The 20,264-nt window shown below is 37.3% G+C and overlaps 1 protein-coding gene across 1 annotated transcript in view; it reads left to right on the top strand.

Moving 5' to 3' along the window:
- The window catches only part of LOC123549353 (RAB11-binding protein RELCH homolog), a 140,844-nt gene that overhangs the window by 53,498 nt on the left and 67,082 nt on the right, over positions 1 to 20,264 (top strand). Inside the window, 6 exon segments of the mRNA XM_053545460.1 lie at positions 1,079 to 1,170; positions 2,430 to 2,536; positions 11,512 to 11,611; positions 14,866 to 14,948; positions 15,862 to 15,925; positions 16,593 to 16,731. Of these exon segments, the coding sequence (XP_053401435.1) occupies positions 1,079 to 1,170; positions 2,430 to 2,536; positions 11,512 to 11,611; positions 14,866 to 14,948; positions 15,862 to 15,925; positions 16,593 to 16,731 (585 nt within the window).

Below are 20,264 nucleotides of genomic sequence, written 5' to 3'. Positions count from 1 at the left end.
TTGTCTCAGTCATTCAAATTAGAGAGATTCCACATTATATATTTCCTAAACATGTCCTGTTATATGAAAGACGTCCCTAAAGATAAAAGATCAGACAGTACCTATAATACTTAATTCCAATTACTTGAAATTGAATCTGTCATATAAATGTTACCTCCAGGCTTCCCAATCGTCGTATTTCTCAATGCAGTTAGACAGTTTAATAGCCGCAGTCTAATCTATTTATAGATAAAACATATTGGACTCTCCTTATCGTCATGGTTATGAGAGATATTTCGTTTGATGTTCTCCTAATGATAAGTGACAATTATGGGTTACGGTTTTGGTAAGGCAGAATTATAGAGCGAAGTAAAACACAAAGTGCAGAGGAGTGAATTCTCAAACTGATATGCTTTTTTTTTTAAGTTTACTTCTGTTTTGTCACACTTACACATTCTAGGTCATATGGCAACTTCTTATTTGCTTTGATGGTGGAGGAAGAGCCCATGTGCCCTTACACAACATTATTTCAGGAACAAGCAGCCGGATGATTTCTGTGCATTAAGATGCAAGCAGGGCTTGAACTCATAGTTGCCAAGGATTAAGTGATTTGAGTCGGCCACCTTAATCATTTTGCTTTGTTTTACCTCCCATAATATATCTAGCATTTTCATTGGATAAAAGGTGGTCACGTGATGACCCCCTATATTTCAGTGAGAGTCAGTAGATTTTCATATCATCCTAGACCTAAAAATAAATGGTCGATAAATTTTATCAATTTAAGGGTCTGTTAGTGACCCATCACGTAAATATATGGGGTCAGTATGATAAATATGGGGACTCGGCTGATGCTAGATGCTCCCCCTCCCCCTCCCCCATTTATCACACTGACCCTACATACTTTGGTGGAGGGTCAATACCAAACTCAATTGTTAGTAACGTAGGTCCATTTGAGATTACTTAAAGGCACTTTGTAACTTAGATTAAAATGTTATCAATGTTGCTTATTCTATTAAAATTAGGATCTATCTGTTTTTTGGTGTTTTTTTTTGTTTATAGGTTTGGCAGCACTCTCATATACAATGTTTTTTTTTTGCAGATCCATCCAACAGTTTTACATCCAATTCTACACCATTTACAACATGTGTGGTTCCTGTCTATGCAAGTGGTGTACTCAGTGCCTTTAATACAGTAAGTTTCTTTTTTGTTTTGATGGGTTTCAAGTCATACAGAAACGTTGTATGACTACTTTTCAGACTTTAAGTGAAGAAGACTCCATGACTGTGTCCCAGCAGACATTATTTGACCACAGTCTTACAGCTGGGTAGATCTACCTACAATGTACATATCTGCTTGATGGCTTCCTCATGTGACATGAGTAGGGCTTGAACTCACAGAGGTGAGGAGCCAGTGATTCTGGGTCAGCAGCTTAAACCACTTGACCATGGAGGTACCTTTTAATACAGTGACGGATCTTTCATGTGCATTTAGTTCATGTAAATGCAGTTGTGAATTTTGTAACACTATGATTGTGTTATGTGGTGTCATATATGCATTGCTATATATTTGACATGCATGTTATTTATGTCTGTGCAAGTGGTTCATCAGTGCCATTGACGTGGTGAGTTTTCCACATTATAATATACATAGAATATGCAAATATTAGAAGTATCTGTTGGCATTATTCAGGCAGTTTTTGTGTTAGTTTTATTGGATGACTAAGACACACTGACACAGCTATGTTAAATGGTGGTTTTCTAACTTTTGATGGTAGAGGAAGAACCTAGATGCACCTCCCTACATTATTTCAGATACAGACAGTCACCTAGATAGAGCAGCTGTTTGTAAGTCATCTGAATATTTTCAGCCTATGACATCCTGAGTATGGCCTGATCTCACAAAGGTGAGAGGAAGGTGATTGGAAGTTAGCAACCTTAACTACTAAGTCATGGAGGCCTGTGTTAGCACTTTGTGTATTCAAATTAATCAATACAAGTACATATGGTGACTACATAAGTTACATAGAATATTGTGTAGGAAAACATGAAGGCTGTAAATGTTATGGTTTATGAAAAATTCTAATATGCTTGTTTCTGTTAAAACACGCTTACGCTAAAATGACGTCATGTTAACGTGCGATGACGTCAGTTTTTGTTGCGACCAAGAAAGAGCGCTACTATATTTTGTCTACTGTTTTAGATTAAGGGCATATTAGAATTCAAATAATGTATAGCAAAATTGCGTTTTACCTAAATTAATACGCTCAAAATCTGTTATACTGCGCCAGAATAATTCACTCGGGCTACGCCCTCGTGAAATTATTCCGCGGGGTATAACCTCTTTCCGTGTATAACTAATGTTAAAACACAGCTTTTCTATACATTATTTCTTTCTTTTAATTGTAATTTATTTAAAACCCAATTAAAAATCTGTTTTTGATGCTATTACAGGAAGAAGACAAGAAACAATTATCACAGTTTTTAAGAGAAGCTCTTTTCTGTTTATCCTTATATCAGGCACCGAAAGACAGTCTCCGGATTGCTATCACAGAATTATGGTTTGTAAACTATATATAATACCAGAATGCCACCAATATCTATCCTGGTTATTAAATTTTGCAAAATAATCTCTCTCTCTCTCTCTCTCTCTCTCTCTTCTCTCTCTCTCTCTCTCTCTCTAATCAGTGCAGAAAATTGAAATCAATGAAATGGCTTTGTCATATTACAGTATTGTATCAAAGTTGAAAAGAAATGTAATTTTGAATTTTCAGTGTCTGAGTCTATAAAGCTACCAATAATAAAATAGTGTGGTTGAGATAACCTTACCAACTTATTTTTAGCTCGACTTTTCGGAGAAAAAGTAGAGCTATTGAACTTGCCCTGGTGTCGGCATTGGTTAAAGTTTTTGATAAAGTCAAATATCTCTGTTACAATCAAAGCTATTGACTTGAAACTTAAAATAGTTGTTTACTATCAAAGTCTACACCAGGAGATACACTTCCTATAAATCTGTTTGAATTTTGACAGCAAAGTTATGTCCCTTTTTAACTTAGAATTTTTTGGTTAAAGTTTTTGATAAAGTCAGATATCTCTGTTCCTATCAAAGCTTTTGTCTTGAAACTTAAAACAGATATTTAATATCAAAGTCTACACCAGGAAAAACAAACCCCATAAATCTGGTTTGAATTTTGACAGTGTTATGCCCTTTTTTAACTTAGAATTGTTTGGCTAAAGCTTTGTTAAGTTTTTACTGGCAAAGCTCTAATTCAGAGTCAAGCACTAAGAAAAGTCAGGCATGCTGTCTTACAGGCAGCTCTTGTTTTACATGTTGCCTGAACTGCACATATGTTTTGACATTAGCATATTCCCCTTGAATCTTAAAGATATCCTAGTGCAGGTAATTCACTAAAATATTTTATGTTTAAATAGTTACTTCAAAGGTAGAAAATCTTCATCTAATATAATTATCTTTACTAAATATACAAAGCAATTGTGTATGTAGAGGGTTATATTCATAATTAACTCCCATAATTAACAGTCGATTGTTAAGAAAAACTACCAGTTTTTAGTAACAGTGCTGATTTATACTGTGTCTAGGTACACATGTATGAAGTGTGTACTTTTTTAAACATACTGTGAAATCATTTTTGTTCACGTAGGACAAATTTTTGCGTATTTCGCGCTAGGACTGATGCACGAATTTAAGACCGCGCTATTATTATTTTTTAATTTTATTTTTTCACTTTTTAAATTGAAACGCGTGAATTAAAGCCTGCGCAAAACAGTCCTTTTTCACATTTGCGCGAAATTTCATGCCAGCGAATTTAAATGATTTCACAGTAATGCATAGTACTGTTAATACACATCAACATGTTAGTTTTATGTTTACATAAATTACATGTAGAAATTTTTCATATTTTCAGATATGAAATTTGAGCCTAGCATACCTTAAATTGTACCATCAAACAAATAAGAATAACAATGGTCTAAATATGAATTAATTAATTTTACAATAGTGTGTTTTGCACACTGACTGGTTTCCCGAATGTCCCTGTAGGTCAATAACAGACACTGTTCCATAGAGCACTAAAGCATTGTTATTACCAGTGTGACCCTGGGGTTTATTGGAAATATTAATCAATTTTACAGTCTACTGACCAATACATACAGCCTGTCTGCTTCCTAATGAATAGCGTAGGGTTAAAATTGGACACAGTAGGGTTATCTTTCATATTTATTTCTATATTACAAAATGTGAAAAACTAACACTTGTTTTGTAGGAATATATTGGTGAAAGTTATAACAGAATGTACTTCAAACAACCCCCTTGATTTTCTGGCAATGTCTTTCGTATTATTAACAATTCATTTAAGAAAATTTTCACACGTTTAGAAAATGATTTGTTAGAAAAGAGATTTATAAAGAATCAGTAAGTAAAGTGTTGAATTGAAATTTCAATTTTAGCTTCAGCAGGATTCGATCTTCTGTCCATTTATTTGTTGATTTCAAGGACAGTGAGTTTACTGAATGTGCTAGCAGGTTGCTCATTCTGTCCACCCACTTAGCTCAATAGGGAGAGTGCAGATTTACAGATTGCGTGGTCGTGAGTTCGACTCCCAGGAGCAAGGTGTATGTTCTCCATGGCGATTTGATAAAAGACGTTGTATCTGAAATAATTCGTCCTCCACCGCTGATTTGTGTAGGGAACAGGTTTGCACTGGTACTGAATCAAGGATCACTGGTTAGGTTAACTGCCCACCATTACATAACTGAAATACTGTTGAAAAAAGGGTGCTAAACATAAAACAAACAAACAAAGGGTACTTATTCATACCCTGATTAAAGTTTAATTGAGCTGTGCCATGGGAAAACCAACATAGTGGCTTTGCGACCAGCATGGATCCAGACCAGCCTGCGCATCCATAGGGGTGATTGGACATGCAGAGTAGATAACCCATATTGATTTCTGGGTCACTCTATTTAAGGTCAAGGTCACAGTGGACAGAATGTGGAAATCTATTTCTGATAAGTAACTTGAGAACCATTTGACCTAGAACCTTCAAACTTCATATGGTGATGGGACTTACAGAGTAGATGACTCTTATAGTTTTTAGGGTCACTCCATCAAAGGTTAAGGTCACAGGGGCAATCCATCCATCACACTTCATTTTTGATTAGTAACTGGATAACCATTTGACCTACAGACTTTAAACTTCATAGGGTGATAGGCCTTACAGAGTGAATGACCCCTATTGTTTTTGTGGTTACTGGATCAAAGGTGAAAAACCATTTCTGATCAATAACTTCAGACCCACTTTACCCAGACTGTTGAAACTTCATAGGATGATTAAACATGTGCAGTAGATGGCCCCCTATTGCTTTTTGGGTCACTTGATCAAAAGTCAAGGTCATAGGAACCAGAACATGGAAAATGGTTTCTGATCAGTAACTTGAGAACCGTTTGACCCAGACCCTTCAAACTTCAGACTGTTGGAACTAAAAAGGATTATTGGACATGCAGAGTAGATGACCCCTTCTGATTTTAGGGTCACTCGATCAAAGGTCAAGGTCACAGGGGCCTGAACATGGAAAACCATTTCCAATTCATAACCTGTGAACCACTGGGCCCAGATGTTGAAACTTAGTGGGATGATTGGACATGTCAAGTAGATAATCCCGATTGCAGCCAACCATCAGTGTCTCTTTGACTTTCGCTCCTGTCCCCTATTGACTTCTTGCCTATACGACTATGCAGAGGGGAAGACATGCACTTTTCTATAAAAGCATCTGCTAGTTCTTGTTAGTTCAAGTTTTTCAGGTTATAATTTGTAACTTTTTGTCAGTTTTGAAGTATTCTGAAGTACCGTATTTTCCCGAATATATGCCCCCGGGGGCGTTACATTTTCCAAAGAGGGGGCATTCATTTGAGGTAAAAAAATAAAAAATGAATATTTTTACAAAACTTAAAAACATTGTTCAAACCAACTGTAAAGTGTTTCTGTGTTGTTTAATTCCCCCAAAATGTAATTATTTGGCATCCAATTTAATGCAGTGTGTCTTAAAATTATGCATTTAAATACGGTACCTCATGTATTCCGTGACACGCTCGCGACATTACACATTACGTCATCATACCCAAACAGCTGTGTACTCCGATAATATTTTCCTTAGTACATGCAGGTTTACACAATGCCAGTGGTTTGACATGCTGCTTATGTGCCAGCTTTTAAATTAAAAGTTATTAAAACTGCCAAAGAAAAGGTTAACACTTTGCCGCAAATTTGTTTAAAGTCGACAGGAAGCTTGTGCGCGGGTGGTGCAAAAACAAATCAAAAATGGATTTACCATTTAATGTTCTATTTGATGATTGGATACGTACCGTACTTAGTATAAACGTTTTGGATTTACGGTACATGGACTGTTTAAAAGTGTGTTTATTATGTCTCCCCCAGGAGACATATTGTTTTTGCCCTGTCCGTCCGTCCGTCCGTCCGTCTGTCCGTCTGTCCGTCTCGTACGTCACACTTCATTTCCGAGCAATAACTGGAGAATCATTTAACCTAGAACCTTCAAACTTCATAGGATTGTAGGGCTGCTGGAGTAGACGACCCCTATTGTTTTTGGGGTCACTCCATCAAAGGTCAAGGTCACAGGGGCCTGAACATTGAAAACCATTTCCGATCAATAACTAGAGAACCACTTGACCCAGAATGTTGAAACTTCATAGGATGATTGGTCATGAAGAGTAGATGACCCCTATTGATTTTGGGGTCACTCCGTCAAAGGTCAAGGTCACATGGGCCTGAACATTGAAAACCATTTCCGATCAATAACTAGAGAACCACTTGACCGAGAATGTTGAAACTTCATAGGATGATTGGTCATGAAGAGTAGATGACCCCTATTGATTTTGGGGTCACTCCGTCAAAGGTCAAGGTCACAGGGGCCTGAACATTGAAAACCATTTCCAATCAATAACTAGAGAACCACCTGACCCAGAATGTTGAAACATGATAGGATGATTGGTCATAAAGAGTAGATGACCCTTATTGATTATGGGATCACTCTGTCAAAGGTCAAGGTCACAGGGGCCTGAACATTGAAAACCATTTCTGATCAATAACTAGAGAACCACTTGACCCAGAATGTTGAAACTTATAGGATGATTGTACATGCAAAGTAGATGACCCCTATCGATTTTGGGGTCACTCCATTAAAGGTCAAGGTCACAGGGGCCCGAACATTGAAAACCATTTCTGGTCAGTAACTTGAGAACCACTTGACCCAGGATGTTGAAACTTAATAGGATGATTGGTCATAAAGAGTAGATGACCCCTAACGATTTTGGGGTCACTCTGTGAAAGGTCAAGGTCACAGGGGCCCGCACATTGAAAACCATTTCCGGTCAGTAACTTGAGAACCATTTGACCCAGAATGATGAAACTTCGTAGGATGATTGGTCATGCAGAGTAGATGAACCCTAACGATTTTAGGGTCACTCTGTGAAAGGTCAAGGCCACAGGGGCCTGAACATGGAAAACCATTTCCAATCAATAACTTGAGAACCTCTCGACCCAGAATGTTGAAACTTCATAGGATGATTGTTCATGCAGAGTAAATGACCCTTATTGTTTTTGGGGTCACTCCGTTAAAGGTCAAGGTCACAGGGGCTTGAACATTGATAACCAGTTCCGATCAATAACTTGAGAACCACTTGACCCAGAATGTTGAAACTTCATAGGATGATTGAACATGCAGAGTAGATGACCCCTATTGATTTTGGGGTCAGTCTATTAAAGGTCAAGGTCACAGTGGCCTGTTCATGTAGAATCATTTTTTGGAAATAACTTGAGAACCACTTGACCTACAATGTTGAAACTTAATAGGATGATTGGACATGCAGAGTACATGACCCCTATTTATTTTGAGGTCACTTGATCAAAGGTCAGGGTCACAGGAGCCAGAACAGTGACTTGAGAACCACTAGGCCACGAGTGTTGAAATTTAGCGGGATGACTGGACATGCCAAGTAGATGATCCCTATTGCAGCCAACATTCAGTGTCTCTTTGACTTTCGCTCCTGACCCCTATTGACTTCTTGCCTATAGGACTTTGCATTGGGGGAGACATGCGCTTTTTTTCAAAAGCATTTTCTAGTTTCTTAATACATTGGATACGTACTGTAAATTACTTATTATGTTGACTTATAAAAATGAGGTAGGTGATTTTTAGCTCATCTGATTTTTTGAAAAAAAAAAGATGAGTTATTGTCATCACTTGAGCGGTTGTTGGCGTCTGCGTCGGCGTTGCCTGGTTAAGTTTTATGTTTAGGTCAGCTTTTCTCCTAAACTATCAAAGCTATTGCTTTGAAACTTGGAATACTTGTTCACCATCATAAGCTGACCCTGTATAGCAAGAAACATAACTCCATCTTGCTTTTTGCAAGATTTATGGCCCCTTTTGTACTTAGAAAATATCAGATTTCTTGGTTAAATTTTATGTTTAGGTCAACTTTTCTCCTAAACTATCAAAGCTATTGCTTTGAAACTTGGAATACTTGTTCACCATCATAAACAGACCCTGTACATCAAGAAACATAACTCCATCTTGCTTTTTGCAAGAATTATTGCCCCTTTTGAACTTAGAAAGTCAGTTTTCTTGGTGAAGTTTTATGTTTAGGTCAGCTTTTATCCTAAACTATCAAAGCTATTGCTTTAAAACTTGCAACACTTGTTCACCATCATAAGTTGACCCTGTAAAGCAAGAAACATAACTCCATCCTGCTTTTTGCAAGATTTATGGCCCCTTTTGTACTTAGAAAATATCAGATTTCTTGGTTAAGTTTTATGTTTAGGTCAACTTTTTCTCTTAAACTATCAAAGCTATTGCTTTGAAACTTGCAACACTTATTCACCATCATAAGCTGACCCTGTACAGAAAGCAACATAACTCCATCCTGCTTTTTGCAATAATTATTGCCCCTTTTGGACTTAGAAAATCATTTTCTTAGTTGAGTATTATGTTTAAGTCAACTTCTCATAAACTATCAAAGCTATTGCTTTAAAACTTGCAACAGTTATTCACCATCATAAGTGGACACTGTACATCAAGAAACATAACTCTATTCTGCTTTTGCAAGAATGATGGCCCTTTTTAGACTTAGAAAATCATGGGTAGGACAATATTTCTATTATACAAAAAAAATCAGATGAGCGTCAGCACCCGCAAGGCGGTGCTCTTGTTTTTTCGTTCTTGTTTACTTTTTTTCCCTCCAAAACGGGTGGGGGGGGGGCGTTAATTAGAGGGGGGGGCCTTAATACGGGAAAATACGGTATTCTTCCTAAATCCAGTTAATTTCATGGGCACACAATTTTATGATTTTGATCAAAGTAACTAATTTGTGGGCATTTGCATTAATGTAATTAACCTATAAAATGTATAATGAATAGGAATTTGACTTGTTCAGAATTTTGTGGGTTAATTCACACATGAAATCCATGAAAATTAGGCCGGCACAAATATTAATGATTGCACAATATGTGATTTTGCACGAAATGTTCAAATTGGAAGATCTCAGATACTTTTGGTAGTGTTAGCATGTAATGTTTTCTCGGGAGATTTAATCAGCTCTCTTATTGACTTTTCCTAACACTTGTGCAAAAAGAATTTATGAAAAAAATTGTGTTGGAATACCCAGTAGGATGCAAAATTGATGTGAAATTTTCAAACATGTTATCTTAAATTTGCCATATAATTTGCCTTATCCAAGAAGAATTTATGAAAAACTTGTACTCAATATTGGAAGTACCCAGTAGGCTGCAAAATTGATGTGAAATTTTCAAACACATTATCGTAAATTTGCCATTTAATTTGCCTTATCCAGGAAACGGCATAATTGTGTAAAGGACAGATACATTGGAAATAAGACACATTAATTAATTCCATTGTTTGTTGCTATAAGACAGCAGGAACTTTTTAGATCAGAAATTGTCCGGGGGGCCTCTGTGGTCAAGTGGTTACGGTCACCAACTTCTAATCACTTGCCCCTCACTGATGTGGGTTCGGTCATTACTTGAGGTGTTGAATTCTTCATGTGAGGAAGCCATCCGTTTGGCTTACGGAAGGTCGATGGTTCTACCCAGGTGCCCGTCTGTGATGAAATAATGCAAGGAAAGGCATCTGGGGGTCTTCCTCCTCCATCAAAGCTGGAAAGTCGCCATATGACCTATAGTTATGTTAGTGCGATGTCAAACCCAACAAAAAGAATAGGAAATACTCAAGCTGTAGAATGTTTTCTTTTGGAATTATTTGTATTTTGATTTTGTTAATTAACTGTAGCAAAAAAGTCAGTCTGATGAGTTCAGTTATGTGTAACTTAACATAGGAAACTAATTCTTGTAGCCAAGTCCATTTGTTTTATTGGTTAAGCTCAGTTTTAAATTTCAGCATCAAGTTTCATCTAATTTAAATCTGTTTATTGAACATTATTTCAAAGTTTAAATATTTCTGGACTCAAATAATGTGTTTTTCTAATTATTACAAAAAATAAAAATAAAAATATAATGATAAACTTGCATGGTGTTAACATTAAGTTAATAAGAATTTGTGCCATCTAAAGATGCTTATATCTAAACAAACAGTTATATAATAGCTTGTTAGACATAATTGAAAGATAAAACACAATGTTAACAGTATGTTTTAATAACAATTTCCTTGGAATGTTTTGAAAAAAACAATCTGAAAGCTTATATTTAAAGCTCTTAATGTTATTCTCTTGGAGTTATATCTCTCAAACCAGGGTTAGGTATGCTGCTTTCTTCAGATCACTAAATGTAATCATGCTATTTAGCCTTTGGCCTGCTAGTGGTAAATGATACTGCTTTAGCGACCAGTGCAGACCAACATCAGCCTGCGCATTTGTTTACTATTCAGTCAGTGAATTTTCTTCACTGAACTTCCCTTTTATAAACAAGTGGTACTGCCCAAATTGAATGATGGACCAATCCATTTTAGAAATTTAGCAGGGTAAAGGTATTTAAAGACCCCCGCTGCTTCCACAAGAAAGGCCATTTTATATGTTTTGATGTAAAGAGAAATATGGATACATAAAATATTTTGTTTAGAAATATGACAGAGAATAAAAAATATCCTCCTATTGACCTATAAGATTTGATACAGACATACTGCTGACAAGATATTGGAGCTACTATAATAAATGAAGACCTGTCATGTCATGAGACATAATTCTCCAGATTTCAGGAGTATGAAGACTAAACTTTAGGGTTTGTTTTAGGATCCAGTGCCAGTCAGTATATGATTAAGCCAATGCTAGGTGGCATTGGAGATGTTTCAAATTTTATTAACTCTCACTGAACAACCCATTCAAGTCCAGGTGGCTGTTATTATTCTTGGTAGCACTTTATACTTCCTAATGATCTTTTAACTTTATTTAAAGCTTGCAACTAAGTTTTTATAATAACTTGATGCTGGTAACAATGAGTTGAAATTAAAAGATTTCTTTTTGTCTTTACAGTGCATCTTCCAGTAATCATGAGTTGTTGCTGGATGTCCTATGGGAAGGAGTGGTGCATTCTTCTGCCCAGGTCAGAGCAACAGCAGCAAGACTGTTTGAGGTATTTCTTTATTTTTCAATGACCTCTCTTTCTGAACCGTACACAGAGGCATATATTCTTCCCACCCATGCAAGGAAGTCTAGCTCCTTACCAACCCATGCTAGGAGGCATAGTGCTTTTACAACAGTTTTTCTGGTGCCTCTTCCCACTCCTTCAAGGAGGCATAGTGCTTTTACAACTGGTGCCACTTCCCAGTCCTTCAAGGAGGCATAGTGCTTTTACAACTGGTGCCACGTCCCACTCCTTCAAGGAGGCATAGTGCTATTCTAAAGCTTGCCACTTCCCAATCCACGGAGGAATAGTGTTTTTACAACTGGTGCCACTTCCCAGTCCTTCAAAGAGGCATAGTGCTTTTCCAAAGCATGCCACTTCCCACTCCAAGGAGGCATAGTGCTTTTACAACTGGTGCCACTTCCCACTCCTTCAAGGAGGCATAGTGCTATTCCAAAGCATGCCACTTCCTAATCCAAGGAGGCATAGTGCTTTTTCAATCCATGCCACTTCCCAGTCCTTCAAAGAGGCATACTGCGCTTCCCACCTATGCCACTTCCCACTCCTTCAAGGAGACATAGTGCACTTCCTTCCAATGCAAGGAGGCATAGTGCTCTTCCGTGCCATGCCAGGAGGGTTTCCACATGACACCTAGTTTGGATAGATGTATAATGAAAATTGTGAAATTAATCTTGGCATACAGGAAGCTTATAGAAAAATCAAGTTTGTGATTGTGTATGGGATCAGTAGGGTCAGGTTTAAGGTCAGCATAACTTAATTATTCTTCGATCTTAAATTCCACTGTGGTTCAGTGATCTCAGGCACTTTCTATGTAACGTTTTTATAGGCCGTCTCTGAAAGAGCGGGGCGTATTATGTGAACACCCGTGGCAGCGGCAGGCAGGCAGCATATAAAGCATGTCTGCTGTCTTAAGTCGAACAGTTTTCATTGGATCTTCACCAAACTTGCTGACAATGTTTGTGGGCATAATATCTCAGCCAAGTTTGATAACCAGCCAAATCGTCCTAGGCACTCTTGGATTATGGCCCTTGAATTACTCAAAAAAACAGCGAATTTAGCCTTGTCCGCTCTCTAAGTCCAACAGTTTTCACCCGAATGTCACCATACTTGCTGACAATGTTTGTGGGCATAATAACTCGGCCAAGTTCGATAACCAGCCAAATCACCCCAGGTACTCTTGGATTATGGCTCTTGAATTACTGAAAAACTGCAGTTTTAGCCTTGTCTGCTCTCTAAGTCCAACAGTTTTCATTCGATCTTCACCAGACTTGCTGACAATGTTTGTGGGCATAATATTTCGGCCAAGTTCGATAAGCAAACAAATTGCCCCAGGCCTCTCGGATTATGGCCCTTGAATTACTCGAAAAATTTCTAAATTTAGCCTGTCTGCTCTCTAAGTCCAACAGTTTTCATGCGCTCTTCACCAAACTTGCTGACAATGTTTGTGGGCATAATATCTCGGCCAAGTTTAATAACCAGCCAAATCGCCTCAGGCACTCCTAGATTATGGCCCTTGAATAACTAAAAAAACTGTGAATTTAGCCGTTTCCGCACTCTTAAGTCGAACAGTTTTCATTCGACCTTCACCAAACTTGCTGACAATGTTTGTGGGCATAATATCTCGGCCAAGTAAGATAACCACCCAAATCGCCCGAGGCACTCTTGGATTATGCCCCTTGAATTAGGCCAAGTTCGATGATCGGTGTATTTTGTGACAGTCTGGCACTCTTGTTTAATGTAGATATCTTGGAAGGTAGCAGGCGGGTAGTGATGTTTATGCCGGAGCTTTTACTTTCTTGTTTCTGTTTTATTTTTATGCCCCTGAAGGGAGGCATATTAGTTTTCAACTGTCCGTCGGTTAGTTCCTTCATCACAACGTTAACTTTTTGCATGAAGGCACTTAACTCATGAACCACTGCACCCAGGACCTTCAAACTTCACATGCTGATAGTACTTATTGAGTACACCAACTCTACTGACTTTGGGGTCACCAGGTCAAAGGTCAATGTCACAGGGGCCAACGTTAACTTTTTGCATGAAGGCACTTTACTCGCGAACCACTGTACCCAGGACCTTCAAAATTCACGTGCTGAAAGTACTTATTGAGTACACCGCCCCTACTGACTTTGGGGTCACCAGGTCAAAGGTCAAGGTCACAGGGGCATACGTTAACTTTTTGCATGAAGGCACTTTACTCACGAACCACTGTACCCAGGGCCTTCAAACTTCACATGCTGATAGTACTTATTGTGTACACCACCCCTAATGACATTGGGGTCACCAGGTCAAAGGTCAAGGTCACAGGGGCCAATGTTAACTTTTTGCATGAAGGCACTTTACTCGCGAACCACTGCACCCAGGACCTTCAAACTTCACATGCTGATAGTACTTACTGAGTACACCACCCCTACTGACTTTGGGTCAACAGGTCAAAGGTCACAGTCACAGGGGCCAACGTTAACTTTTTGCATGAAGTCACTTTACTCGCAAACCACTTCACCCAGGACCTTCAGACTTCACATGCTGATAGTACTTATTGAGTACACCACACCTACTGACTTTGGGGTCACCAGGTCAAAAGTCAAGGTCACCAGGTCAAAGGTCAAGGTGCTGCGGGGGCATTTGTCACCTTTAGTGACAGCTCTTGTTTGTATTAGGTTTAAGGTCAAGGTCATAATATCCTAAAAGTCTTTTTTTCCCTTGGATTATGAAAAAGATGGTTTAGGATTTATAACTTCAGTTAGAATTGACATACTGTCACCAAACTTAGTGTAAAGCAAGGTTTTATGCGTAACAACATTTGGATTGTATTGAGGTCCCTTTACTTAAAATTGAAGTAAGATTTCTGCTCATTAACTCTAATTAGGAATGAGGTATAGAAACAGGACTTGGTAGGTAGGTACCTTAATGCGACAGAAAGGTCACTGCAGTCAAGGTCACTGTTAGATCAAGTTCACTGTTACAAAAAAAAACAGAAAATATTTGAAAACCCTGGTTTACATGGAACTTCCACATATATTGTTTGCCATGTATCTTGAATTTATAGTCTGTTTTGTAAATTTCAGGTCAGAATGTACTATGCTAATGAATCTGTATCTACTATTAACTTATTCCTGCTCTTGTTACATTTTGTAGAAATGGGAATTTTATAGTCTGTTTCATATATTTCCAATTCTAACACACATTGTAATTGAAAGTCTAGACCCTTTCATATCTTTTATAGTCTTTTTCATATATTACAGATTGTTATGCATAGTGTGAATGAATCTCTAGCTTCAACCAGATGTGTTCCTGCTCTTGTTACACTTGGAAGTGACCCTGTTATGTAAGTTGTTTTTGCGCATGTAGAAATCTATTCTTTTATGTGCCAGATTTCTTTTTGAAATAATAAGTGATGAACTTTCTGACTAGGTTATATTTGGTCTGATTTTGTCCAAATTTTGACAGACTATAGTTTACGAACAACTAAGTTTTTTACAAATTGACAAGCCATCTTTTTGTTACTAGTATATATGCTACTTTGAATAAGTTGTTGCTATTATTATTACAGTAATCAAATTACAATAACATTTTCTCTTTTTAATTTAAGACATACAGTGCCCACCTTTCACTAATATATTTTATCCCTAGATATTTATTTCAGATGTATTCATTTTTGCTAAATCTATAAAATAATTGTGTAGGTAAAAGTACATTCATAATTAGATGTTATACAGAAACAGTCATTTAGAAAAAAAGCTTCAAGTTTTTTAGTGATAGTACATAATTATTTACTCTGTTATTAATTATACATGTACTAAGTGTCTACTTTTTAAAACCTAATGCACAATGAACTTGTAAATTTCATGTTTACTTATCCTTCATGTAGTAATTGTACATATTTTCATGTGTACAATGTGTTTTTGTTAAATTTGTTTGTATTGGGTTTTAACACCGTTTTTCAACAGTATTTCAGTTATGTAACGGCGGGTAGTTAACCTAACCCTAACCAGTGTTCTTGGATTCTGCATCAGTACAAACCTGTTCTTTGCAAGTAACTGCCACATGAATCAGACGTGGAGGATGAATGATTTCAGACACAATGTCTTTTATCAAATTGTCACGGAGAAAGTACGCCTCACCCTGGCATTGAACTCAGGACCCTGCATTCCATAGATCTGCACTCTCCCTATTGCACTAAGCAGGCGGGTGTAAAATTTGGGTCTAGTATATCTTTAACATATTTGTATCATTTTCAGTTCTGTAAGGATTGCTACAATTCCAGCTCTTGGCACAATAATAGAAACTGTCACCACTAGAGAGGTAAGAACTTGTCTGGATCAGTCTTGCATGTCATTGTAGCTGGACAAAATTTTGTTCCTGTATCAACTTTAATTTGTTGGTGTATTGTGTGGCATTGAATTGTCTTGTATATTTTTTCATTACATTAACCTGTATGTACTCTTAAAACTTCAGTAGCATAATCTAAAAATGAATTTTTAAATTAATTCTAGCTTTTATTCAATTATGAAACAATCAGATCAGTCTAAATGCTAGGTCTCTTGAAAGAAAGAAAGTTCTTTATAAACCTTAGCAAGTTTCATTTAGTCATAGTAACCATAAACCATTTGAAACAGAACAGTCATCAAAAACAGTTTATTAGATAGAACATATTGAGTAGCTTGAGGTAATGACTCTATTTAGGTCAAGCCTGGTCAAGGGCATTTCATTTTGTTGAAGGTCAAACATTGTGGTCTCCACATTGTGTATATATTCATACATTCTAAGCTGTTTAAACATTTCTTGGAAGAAAAATCTTCATCACATTCTTACAAATGCAGAACATAAAGTTCAAGGTTATAACCAAGCTTATCACCTCTGTGTAACAGATGTTCTGGCATATCTTGGACTAAATTCTGTTGAAGCTTGTACTCTAAGAGAGACAATTGTTTTGCCTTCACCACAGAACATTTTGTTTAAAATTTTTCAGATTTTAGAGAAAGTATATATGCAGCTTCAGACATTCCTTGATGACCCAATTTACAGGGAGGAACATGCTTTACATCTTGAATTGGTTTCAACATTTGCACGTGTTGGACCTAATGCTGAACAGAAATTCAGAGATGAATGTATGTACCACATTGCTTTTTAGATTAGATTAGATATTACTTACATCGTTTTCATAAGTTCACCTGGTCATGTGATCATATATTGTCCGTTATCGACAAACTTTTCATTGTATTACTTCTTCTCCTGGACTACTTGATGAAATACAAGCACATTTGGCAGAGGTCATCCTCTAGTTGTTTTTGTTTTGATTTTATTGAATTTAACGTCGCACCAACACAATTATAGGTCATATGGCGACTTTCAAGTATTTCTTGGTAAAGGAAGACCACAGATGCCCCTCCGTGCATTATTTCATCACGTGCAGGCACCTTGGTTGAAACACCGACCTTCCGTAAGCTAGCTGGATGGCTTCCTCACATAAAAAATTCAACAACGCCCCCCCCCCCCCCCCCCCCCCCACACACACAGCTCGAACCCACATCAGTGAGGGGCAAGTGATTCAAAGTAAACCACTCGGCCACGTAGGCCCACTCATCTATTTGTAGGGAATCTAAATGTAAGAAAAGATGACCTGAACCTGTCTGGGGATTGCAGGTATTAAAGTGTTATAAGGCTTTTGCTTTCAACAGCCTCTTCGGTTTCTGACAGCTTGATGGAGCCATTGTCATAAATTTTTCAAAATGAGGTGTCCATAAGACAGTGGTCTTGTCAAACTACTAGTATTCTAAAACTTTTAAGTCGAACAATGGACATAACTTGAAAAGTCTTATGCAGCTGAATTATATTACATATATGCGGGGAGCATATAGCGTTGCTGCTGTCAGTACATACGGACGTCCGTACGTATGTGCGTACGTCCATCCGTTCATATGTCCCGAAATCTTGTGGGTCCAACTCCTTCCACACTATTAGCCTGATTTGCTTCAAACTTTCCCAGATGAACAAGCTTGATGTGCAGATGACTATGAAGGAAGGAACTTCTGCTGTGACTATTTTTACCGCAGTTATGGTCCTTTGATACTTTTTAATGGCATTGAGAACTTGCATGCAAAACTTCAACCAAATTAGCATCACTTCCGTGGCCGCGTGGTTAAGGTCGCTGACTTCGAATCACTTGCCACACACTGATGTTTGTTCGAGCCTCACTCGGGGCGTTGAATTCTTCCTGTGAGGAAGCCATCCAGCTGGCTTACAGGTGGGTGGTTCTACCCAGGTGCGCGCCCGAGATGAAATAATACACGGAGGGTCACCTGCGGTCTTCCTTCACCATCAAAGCTGGAAAGTCACCATATGACCTAATTGTGTCGGTGCGACGTTAAACCCAACAAAATAAAACAAAATCAGCCAACTTGTCTGTGTCGGAGAAAAGACATAATTTGATTTAATTTTATCCAGGAGATCTCTAACTTGATTATGACTATGTTGGTAAGAAGGATGTCTTTTGTGAAGTTTCAATCCAATGTATGATTTTTTTACTGAGATACAACTTGTTAGTTACTATGTAATTGCTTCAGAATTTTAACTGAATTTTCTTTGTTATTGAAGGGCCGTAATTTAAATAAAGTTCAACAAAGTAATATTTTACTTATGTTTTCATCAAACTATACGTTCATGAATGACTGTTGCATAATTATGTTGTAATCCATATTGAGTATTCTAATAGTATAATTTAGAGTTTCTTTTGTTAATATTTAGGATTCCTTTTGTAACAGAGGTTTTCAGCTTCATGTTAAAAATTCTCAATTTTAGACCTTCCTCTATTTAAACAAAATGTTATTTACAAGTTAGGGCCTTTGAAAGTACTCTTTGACAAAGAATATACAAATGCAAGTTATACAAAAAAGAATGTTAAACGAAATATCACCAAATTGTTAATGATGAAGTGTAATGCAAATTTAAACCCACAGGAATATGAGTATTAGTTTGCACGTGTTTGTCGCTAATTTCTTCAAATTATTTTCCTCATGAAGAGGCTCAACTTTGTTGATTTGCATTTGTATCATTTCTCTTATAGGAGAAATGAGTCTTCCATGGCAGAGTTGGTAAGGGTTGTAATCAGTTGCCCATACCACAGTGGGGGTTCAAAACCTTGCTTGGGATATAAAAAAAAATTCACGTGAAGTCATCCAACTGGGATATGCAATGTCGGTGGTTCTTTCTATCTGCCCGTCCTTACCTCACATCGTGCCCAGATGAACACCTGGATCAAAAGCTTGAAAGTCACCATATAACCTATAATAAGTTGGTGTGACATGTCAAAACAAAACCAAACTAATGGATGAATATAGAACTAGTGATATCAGACAAAGATAAAGGCCAGAAATAGAATAAAGCTCATGTATAATTATGCCAGTATTTATATTTGTTGACATCAGTGTTAGTTGTTTTTTGTTTGAAAATTTGCTTATTTAAGGAGGAGTATTTTATGCCTGCCACGTTTCGAAGAAGATGGTATGCATTATTTTTCTCATGCTGGTTGTTAGGTTAGTCAGCTAGTCTGTCTGACTGTAAACGTTTTGGTGTCTGATCAGTAACAAACACTTGGGAGTACAGTGACATACTTCTTAGGATTTTTGCCATTAAGTGATAACCTTTACTGTTTTTAAGGTCAGTAGGTCAAAGGTCAAGGTCACAGTGACTTTAAGATTGAAAGCGTTTTCTGATCACCAACTAGAAAAGACTTTGGTTTACAGTGGTAAATATTGTTTTATAGGATTTTTCCTGCCGTCAGTAGATTATTCCTATTTGTCAGTCAAAGGTCATTGTCTAAGAGGCTCGACACTGAAAACAGTTTTTTTATGAAACTTGTTGACTTCTTGGTCTGTAACTGTCAAACTTTAGAGTATTACGTTCAAGGCCGCTTTCACAGCGATCTTGAGATTTAAACTCGAGCTTGACATGCGGTAGTTACACTTCATAGAATGATTCCCAGAGGTCATTTGATAACACCTATCAGTGTTGATATTGGTAGGTCAAATGTCATTGTCAGAGTGATATTGAGATAAAAATAGTTTTGCATCAAAGTCAGTAGAACAGTAAAGCCTACTGCAATCAAACTTCAAAGCATGATTGTGTTTGATCAGTAAACGATCACTATTACTTTTAGGGACGTTAGGTCAAAGGTGAAGGTCACAGTATACTTGCTTCTAACAATATCATACCCATATACCCCGGACAGACCAAAGTATGAGGTGTATGTGGTTAACAAAAAGCTGTTCTTGACTTCTGATAGCCTGAATTTTAGTCAGATATTAGCAAATTTGTTCTTCCTACTGCAGCATCTTATTTACAAAGGCTACTCTTATCTTTATCAGAAAAGAACTTATTTGATGAATGTTCTGTATGTATGATTATTATATAGTTGAGAAATCAGACATTTTGTCTAAAATCATATAAAATTAATCCGTTGGGAAATTAGTAGATTTACTGTAAGGAGTAACCGAAATTCTATGGTACTAAGCAGATAATACGTTACGTGTTTATGCAGAACTATGTCTCCCGAAATAAATTGGTTGGGGGAGGAGATATTGTTTCTGGTCTGGTCGACTGGCCGCCTGTTTCTCTGTCCGTACGTCACCGAGCAGTGTCTGCT

Source organism: Mercenaria mercenaria, chromosome 6, assembly GCF_021730395.1.
Source record: "Mercenaria mercenaria strain notata chromosome 6, MADL_Memer_1, whole genome shotgun sequence".
Lineage (NCBI taxonomy): Eukaryota > Metazoa > Mollusca > Bivalvia > Venerida > Veneridae > Mercenaria > Mercenaria mercenaria.
The sequence above is the reverse complement of the archived record's forward strand: the minus strand, read 5'-3'. Positions and strand labels throughout refer to the sequence as shown.